The sequence below is a fragment of the Cicer arietinum genome, chromosome 6, assembly GCF_000331145.2.
Source record: "Cicer arietinum cultivar CDC Frontier isolate Library 1 chromosome 6, Cicar.CDCFrontier_v2.0, whole genome shotgun sequence".
NCBI classification, from domain to species: domain Eukaryota; kingdom Viridiplantae; phylum Streptophyta; class Magnoliopsida; order Fabales; family Fabaceae; genus Cicer; species Cicer arietinum.
The window spans coordinates 11,820,797-11,829,640 of record NC_021165.2 but is presented as its reverse complement, the minus strand read 5'-3'; the positions used below and the strand labels follow the sequence as shown (position 1 = coordinate 11,829,640).

The 8,844-nt window shown below is 30.9% G+C and overlaps 1 protein-coding gene across 1 annotated transcript; it reads left to right on the top strand.

The window, feature by feature from the left end:
• The first annotated feature begins 1,720 nt into the window (after positions 1-1,720).
• LOC101493658 (transmembrane 9 superfamily member 3) lies at positions 1,721-6,870 on the top strand. The gene is made up of 7 exons (XM_004504553.4): positions 1,721-1,948; positions 2,066-2,106; positions 2,467-3,052; positions 3,168-3,305; positions 3,425-3,581; positions 3,694-4,178; positions 6,339-6,870. The coding sequence occupies exons 1-7, from the start codon at positions 1,797-1,799 to the stop codon at positions 6,556-6,558; spliced, it is 1,779 nt and encodes a 592-aa protein (XP_004504610.1). The 5' UTR covers positions 1,721-1,796; the 3' UTR covers positions 6,559-6,870.
• Positions 6,871-8,844: the final 1,974 nt, after the last annotated feature.

Below are 8,844 nucleotides of genomic sequence, written 5' to 3'. Positions count from 1 at the left end.
TGGACTAAAAGAATACAACTCTCCAAGTAGAGATCATAGTAAATTCAAATTGAAGAACTACTCACTATCGTCACATGAGAATCGTTAATGACATTTGCATAACTATTATGTAATGTTCTCATAGCAGATCAATCTAATACAAATATTACTCATAAATATTTATACTTATATGAAAACTTGATATTTTGTATCCATGACCCGTGAAATGTGATTATCAGTCTACTCACATAATAATCTCTATGTATTAAAGTCGTCCCATCTAACAATAAAACTTGACTATATAGAGTTTAAGAATATTATCATTATGCTCAATGGATCTCACGATTAAGTAACATGTAATGTTTCGTTAAAGAAACTAACTATTTTAAGAACTTTATTATACTTTAAATAAATTCACATAATAAATTAAAATGTCCAATATTACTACATGTCCAATAGTAAGTCCAATAGTAAGTATCATGATACAAATAATAACTAAGGAAAAAATTGTTGGTCTTTAGGACTAAATCTAACATCCACGGCTCTCATCTCCATGATAAAAAAATATTATACTCAATTTTACTCATTTGCTTATTCTACTCAAAAAGATTATTTTTATAGAGACTATACTTACTCCCTAATTATTCTCCCCAAATAAATGTGCTTGTTTCTTAGCTCAATTTGATCATAATGTTCATTATTTTGTTTAAAGTGCACCCACTTTTTTCTTTGTTGAATTCATTTATGATATATATTTGATGTTGAAAGTTATCATTCTCACATATTATTTTAGTTAATATAATTATTTTTTAATAAAAAATACCAAATTTTAATGTGAACTTTTTCTTTCAACTATAAAACTTCATTTAACTTATATTTTACTGACCTTTGTACATATTTTTATTTAAAAAAATAACTGAAAATTTTAAAATATATTTTATTATAATTATGTGTACACAGTATATAAAAGAATATCAAATTTTTTGTGTGACTTCTTCTTTTAATTTTATTTATTTATTTATTTAAACTATATAATTTATAATTGTATATTTTTTATTCATTTAAATAATTTTTTTAAAAAAAATATCTATACTTATATATAAAAGAAAACCAAATTTAAGTAACATATCTCTTTCTTCCAGTTTTATGAATCCATCAAACATTTAAAGTTAGAGTATCCTTGCCCCCTATTTTATTCATCCTTATCAATTAAATAATTATTTTTTTAAATAATTGTATAATATCTGTATGATATATAAAAAACATAAAATTTCTGTATGATTATTTTATTCTTATTTTATCCTTCATTTAAATATTTTATTTAAAATTCTAATATTTTCATTCAATTAAATAACTATATTTTTTATAATATCTACTTCTAAATATAAAAGGATATCAACTTTTAATGTAACATTTTTTTTCTTCCAACTATACCCTCCATTTAACTATTTTAGTTTCTATGTTATACTTTTTTATCAGTCAAATAATAATAACTGTTTAAAAATAATAATTATATAAAATTTATAACTAATATTATTTGAATAGAAAAACAGATAATAGTCTAAGTCCCTAACTAAGAAAGAATTAATTGTGTCCAAATAAAAAATAGGAAAGAATATTTACTTGAATAGATAAGGTTAACGGATCATATAGAATAGGACAAAACTTATATTTTTTAGTAAAAAAGTTGAACTTAATTTTGATTTAGTAAAAAATAGGTGATTTTAGTTGACCCGAAAAATTGCAGTGAAAAAATAAATAAATTGATTGTTGTGATATATTCATTTGTTTGAATCTTGCGACAGAGAAGAAAGAAAATGGGAAGGAGCAAGGTGTTAGTTTTGTGGATCCTAATCTCTCTTTCTCTTCTCGCTACTCACGTTAGATCTGATGCCTCCGATCACCGTTACGGCGACGGAGATCCCGTTCCTCTTTACGCTAACAAAGTCGGTCCCTTTCATAACCCCAGGTACCCTCCGATCTCCTTTCAATTTCTCTGATCTTCTTTTTTCAATTTACTCATTATTTATTTATAATTTCTTACTAGTATTATTTTTCTGATTTTTTTTTTTTGATTTCATTTCAGTGAAACGTATCGTTACCTTGACCTCCCATTTTGTGTAACAGGTAACTGTCTTATTAATTTTTGCTTCAGCTTTTGTTATTCATTACTTCGATTAAACTTAAAGTTAGTATTATTAGTGTGATAACATGTTAAATTTACACAGATTTGTGTCTAGTTTATTTAACTCTTGTTTGATTGTTACTTGTTTCAGTTTTGAGCATAGATTTATCATAAATTTAAAATCCAATGTTTTTCCTGTTCAGTTAAATATATTGCCATTAATATTTTATTGTGTTTTAATGGAATTTTTTACTAGTGCTGAGTTTATGAAAATTGCAGCTGTGATTAATGAATTTTATAGTTTTGTGTACTTTTGTGGATTCTTAATATGCCATCTTTAAATGAGTGAATCTGAATTGTAGGTCACGAGAAAGAGAAGACTGAAGCGCTTGGTGAGGTGTTGAATGGAGATCGCCTTGTTAGTGCTCCTTATGAACTTCACTTTAGAAAGGAGAAAGATTCTAATGTTGTGTGCAAGAAGAAGCTCACAAGGGAGGAAGTTAATCAGTTCAGAGAAGCGGTTAAAAAGGATTATTATTTCCAAATGTATTACGATGATTTGCCAATCTGGGGATTTATTGGAACTGTTGACAAAGAAGGAAAAACTGACCCTAGCGAGTATAAGTATTTTCTTTACAAGCACATTCAGTTTGATGTTCTGTATAACAAAGATCGTGTGATTGAAGTCAGTGCCCGAATGGATCCTCATTCTGTGGTGGACCTGACTGAGGACAAGGAAATTGATGTTGAGTTTATGTATACTGTGAAATGGAAGGAAACTGATATTCCTTTTGAGAAGAGAATGGACAAATATTCTCAGTCTTCTTCTCTGCCACATCACTTGGAGATTCACTGGTTCTCCATCATAAACTCCTGTGTAACAGTTCTTCTTTTGACTGGTTTTCTGGCAACCATTCTCATGCGTGTCTTGAAGAATGACTTTATGAAGTATGACTTGCTTGCTCATCATTCAACATATTGTTGTCATCCTATTACCCATATTTAACTTTGCTTTATTATTTTTTCCCGATTTCTCGTTTTTATCTGCTGTAATTTTGTCCAGATATGCTCAAGACGAGGAAGCTGCTGATGATCAAGAGGAGACAGGATGGAAGTATATTCATGGTGATGTTTTCCGGTTTCCTAAGTATAAGTCCATATTTGCAGCAGCCCTTGGTTCTGGCACTCAGTTGTTCACTCTGTAAGAATCTTCTGATGGGTCTTTTCCCCTTCTTTATTGAAGCTTTATTTTTTATTTATTTTTTAATGTAAGTTATAAAATTAAGTACATATCATTTTATATTCATTTTACTTGTGCAGCACAATATTCATTTTTATGCTTGCACTTGTTGGTGTATTCTATCCCTACAACCGAGGAGCTTTATTTACTGCACTGGTGGTCATATATGCTCTCACATCTGGCATTGCTGGCTATACTGCTACTTCCTTCTATATTCAACTTGAAGGGAGTAATTGGGTACATATGGATTGCTTGCATTGATTATTTGTACACTGTTTGATTGTATTATTTAATGTAATTCTTGTGAAATGGAATTAGAGTTATACACTTTTTTTTTCTTGTTTGACAGGTTAGAAACTTATTGCTGACAGGATGCCTCTTTTGTGGCCCCCTTTTCCTTATGTTCTGCTTCCTTAACACTGTTGCAATTGCTTATAGTGCAACTGCGGCACTTCCTTTTGGTACAATTTTGGTGATAGTCCTAATATGGACGCTGGTAACTTCACCATTACTTGTATTGGGTGGCATTGCAGGTAAAAATAGCAAAACAGAGTTCCAAGCACCTGTCCGTACTACAAAATATCCCCGAGAAATTCCACCTCTGCCTTGGTACAGGAGCACCATTCCCCAGATGGCAATGGCAGGATTTCTCCCTTTCAGTGCCATCTACATAGAGCTGTACTACATTTTTGCTAGTGTCTGGGGCCACAGGATTTATACTATCTACAGCATACTCTTCATCGTCTTTATTATTCTGCTGATTGTCACTGCTTTCATCACTGTGGCTTTGACATACTTTCAACTTGCTGCGGAAGATCATGAATGGTGGTGGAGGTATGCAAACTTATCTTATGGAAAATGCTTTATTTGTACAAACTTGTTACAAACATTAAAGATGTGGCGATTTCCAGTAAAACCAACGTTCATATTTTTCTATTTTTAATAAACCAATCAAAGTCAGCCACATCCATTTTCGTGTATTTTTTGCGGTTTTCTATCCGCACTGTTTTTTAGTGTTTCAAGTTTGTATGATACAATTTTTCGGTTTTTACTACATGTCATTTGTGCCAGCAGTTCTATTAGTTTTTGCATACGAAATTGTATATATGACACTATGTATAGTAAAAGTGACAAAAACTAGAAGCTTATTATATATTTACTACTAATGTAGAAAAGATGAAATAAATTTTCTATCTTCACTATTTGTTTACAAAATTCCATATGAAACCTGTAGTAAATTCACATTCACATACTTTCTAAAGAAATTATCGAAAAACTTAGGAATAAGATCATTAATATAAATATGGAACCTTAATGAGTAGTAATAATAATTGTTGTTCATTTTCTTCATTTTTGTCCATTCTTCTCCTCTCATCGTGTTAATTTGGTCCCTCAGCATTGAGGAACACATGTATTGAATGAACCTAAACAAAGAATCATATTTGTGCAATTTATGTTTCATTCCTTAGTCCCACTAAGTCGGGCATATGTTTAGGGTGATGCTAATTCCAAAAAGAGCTACATGTTGGGTGCTGCAATAATTTATTCTTGTTACTACTTTAATACATGTTGTTTTTATGATGTATATCTCAATGTTTTAAATACTAGACCGAAGATTGAACCTGTAAGACCTCCCAGTCATGGTTCAGTTAGTTCAACCATAATTGAACTGGACGATTAATAGCTACTAAATGCTTCAATTAGCGGTTCAACCTGGTTTATTATGGTTTGATTGGATTACGGTTCAAAAGGGGTTGAACCAATCGGCAAACTGGTCTTTTCCAGTTCAAGCGGTTGAACCTGTCTGGTTGTTAAAACATTGATATATCTAACTAGATTTTATAGAGATTTGAAAGCCATGGGCTTAGGTTTTTGGAGTTCATGTGGTTTGGTTTTACCTCCAATTTGTGGCAAACCATGGTGAAGTTGCACTGATATGGAGGGGTCCATTTCCTTTCCCCCATTGGTCCTCTTCAAAAACGTATTTTTAGAGTTATTATTCTAAGTGTAGTTAGGTGAGGATTATGACAAGTAATGCCACTCATCAATGCAGGAATATATTTTAAGATTTTATTAAGGCTTAAATTTTTATCTTTTTTTACGTCAGTTCTTGTTAGTTCATATTCCTATAACTACCAAAACTTGTTAGAACATATTCCCTGACTACCAAACCTTTTTAATTTCTGCAAGTAATTTTGTTGCATGCATTGTAGTCAAAATCGAGATTCTACTTAGGATTAGAAAGGGGAATGGAAATTGTAATTTGTTTGGTCATAACAAGATCATTTTGTCAAAGATAATGATTTTTACTACCATGCTATCATATATAAAAGGCCTCTTGCATTGAACCTGAAGTAAGTTGTGTTGGTTAAAGCATCTGACTCTTCGTTTTTTTGTCCTCCTTGTCCTTGTTCTCTCCTTTCTTCCTTTCCGATTTATGTTCTGAATGAATAAGCGACTTAAGGTCAGTTACACTTTAGAGTTTTTTTAGATTTTTTCCTCCTAGCCTATGTATGAGACCCATGCCAGGTGGTAAAGAGCCAACAAAAAAGCAAGCCCGGTGAGAATGTTATGATGGGTGTGTTATCATAAAGACAAGATTAAAGAATGAAATAATTAGATTGAAGTAAGATAGCTTTCATTGTATAGTAGATATGATAGTTTCGACTTGGGTGATTTGGACATATGTGAAAGAGACCTTTACAAGCACCAATAAGAAGGGTAGATTAAATGGAGGATAATGTAATTAAAACTACAAGTCAAACCATTAAGACATATTCGGGTTTTAAATGGTCTATCATTTAATAAGATTCACGATAGGAAATTATAACATCATTAGATTCATGTAGTTGACCCTAGCTAGTGAGAAATTGCTTGTTTATACACATATTTTTCCCATATATTTGATCTGTCAGTTGTCTGTGCATTTACCTTAGTTGTGCTGATTTGGATGTTTTCTTCCATATATTGATGTTATTTTTTGTGTTTCCATAGGTCTTTTCTTTGTGGGGGATCAACTGGCTTATTCATTTATGGCTACTGCTTGTACTACTACTATGCACGATCAGATATGTCTGGTTTTATGCAAACTTCATTCTTCTTTGGTTACATGGCTTGCATCTGCTACGGCTTCTTTCTCATGCTCGGTAGCGTAGGTTTCCGTGCCTCTCTGCTCTTTGTCCGCCACATATACAGGTCCATCAAGTGTGAGTAGTTGTGGCTGAATGTTTTGGTAAGGTTATATATTATTTCTGTTAGGTAATGAGAAAAAGTCTACGAATTTCTTTTCCTGTCATAAGGTAGGTTATATAGTGTACCTGATAACAAGGGAAGCTTTGACTCCTCTGAATTAGTGTCATGTTATTCTCTGCACTTTAATTGCACATGCTTGACACTTGAGGTAGATTTTGGATCCATGGATTTATATGTTTTATTACTGTAGTTACTGAAATTTATTTGAAGTAGATTGTACTAATTAACTTTTCTGTCTGATTTGAGATAATGACTATTTACTATTATTATCCCCTGTCAAGGTATTGTTATATGGTTTCTAGTCGACAAATACACACAAAAATAGCGTTTGAATAATGTGGCATGCATTGGATTTTAGTTAAGAATATGTTTGTTTTTGTTAAACATTAAGATGAAATTTGATGTGTAAAATGCTGAAATCATGACACCTGAATTATATGATTCCTTACTTGGGTTGGGGAACCAAATAAGAAATTGAGTAATACTAACTGCAACTACAAACAATTCAATTAATTTCCGAAAGGTTTGCTATTGGAGAAATGGTAGTGCAAAATTATCTTGTGACGGAGGGGATCCAAATTGGATAAAGTCAGTTACAAATGCATGATTTAGTTGTGTGTGTTTTTTTTTTGGGTACACAGTGAAGGTAATGCATTCTGAACTTACAATCTCTTGCATACTATTCGACTTTATTACTACTATATTAATTCTTGTGGCATTAATTTTGTTGGTGAATGTTGATCAGTCTCCCTAATTTTGTTTCCCTATATTCAAATACACTTTTGGAAAGTTAGGAACAATAGTGTAATTCTACCGAAAATTAGAACTTGATAAAAGATAAATAAATTGGGAGGTTAGATGAGTGCAAACTATTATTTGTTTAAATAAATTTTACTATCCAATAAAGAATTTCCCTTGTTTCATCGATCAGCTATAGGGATTTGAACTTGTAAAAAACAAAAAACTATAGGGATTTGAAGCAGGAAGTCAATGTATAATTAAATTGTTATTAACAAAGTTCGCCTGCGAACCCTGCCACCCCTCATTGTTTTTGACTTTTTGTCAACTTGTCACAATTCTTTCGATAATTATATATACACGTATATGTTTGTTTTATTTCTGAAAATATACACGTATATGTTTTTGAACAAAAATATCCATCAATTGCTTTTTTTTATGTGTGACCTACGTAGTAGTATTTCTTTAAAGCACGGTGAAGGGGAAAACGATATGGCCATAGAGTAAATAAAGCAAACTAATTATTCTTGTTCACCACTTGTGGGGTATTCACATATGTGAAAAGGTCATCATTAGGCCTGCCCAAACAACCAACTTTTATTTGTAATTTGTAAGAAGGTTATATGATGTACCTCTACACTTTTATTCCTATTCCATATTTTATTTAAATTATTCATTTTATTCTTTTTTATCTTCACCAAATTCAATTTGGTTCCAAAAAATTTTTAAATAAAGTTTTTCGGAATTCATGTGTTTTAAGAAATTTGATTGTGTATCGGAATTTTCTTTTTAAGTTTTTCAGTACACAAATATGTTTTTTTGTGTATTGAATTTTTTTTTTTAAAGTTTTTTAATACACTTGTATTTTTGAAAATTTGAAGTTGTATTTTTTAAAATTTGAAGTTTGTGTTTTTTTAAATTTTTTGATACAAAGTTCAATTTAAAAAAAAAACATGTATTACGGTTTTTTAAAGTTTTCTGGAAATTTAGTGGAGTAAAAATAAAAAATAAAAAAGAGATAAAATGAGTAGTTTGTATAAAATATAGATGTATGAGTATAAACGTGGGGATACAGGATATAATTTTCGATTTGTAAGTGCTGCAACACAAGAAGTCAAGAAATTATATTTAGTTAGTTTTTTTTGTTTTTTTGGAACATATTTAGGAATTTAGATAGTTTTTGGTACCTTTTTTCACAGTAGTGGGTGAAAATTGAGAGTTGAAGCAGCCAAATAAAAAGCACTCGTGGTTTCGTTGAATTAGATTTCGTAAAAAAGAGCATTTTCCTTGGTGGATATATTTAGTAAGCATGTTTGACATCAAGAAAAAAAAGAACTCAAAAGTGACCCTTGGTATACATCCATGATCAAGAAATTGTCTGTATTCTCACACTAGTGTGGCCCTATTGTACACATATTCGATTGCTTTTGTCTTTAGTACTCTCCCAAATTTTTTTACTACTAACTTATGAGTTTTGAAGAAAAAAAAACTTTGGAGTTCAATCTGTCTA

Excerpts from the sequence above, each read along its gene's own strand:
- LOC101493658 (XM_004504553.4), top strand. The coding sequence starts at position 1,797 with ATGGGAAGGAGCAAGGTGTTAGTTTTGTGGATCCTAATCTCTCTTTCT. Across the intron at positions 2,107-2,466 it reads CCTCCCATTTTGTGTAACAG|GTCACGAGAAAGAGAAGACT; the intron begins GTAACTGTCTTA and ends TCTGAATTGTAG. Across the intron at positions 4,179-6,338 it reads GATCATGAATGGTGGTGGAG|GTCTTTTCTTTGTGGGGGAT; the intron begins GTATGCAAACTT and ends GTGTTTCCATAG.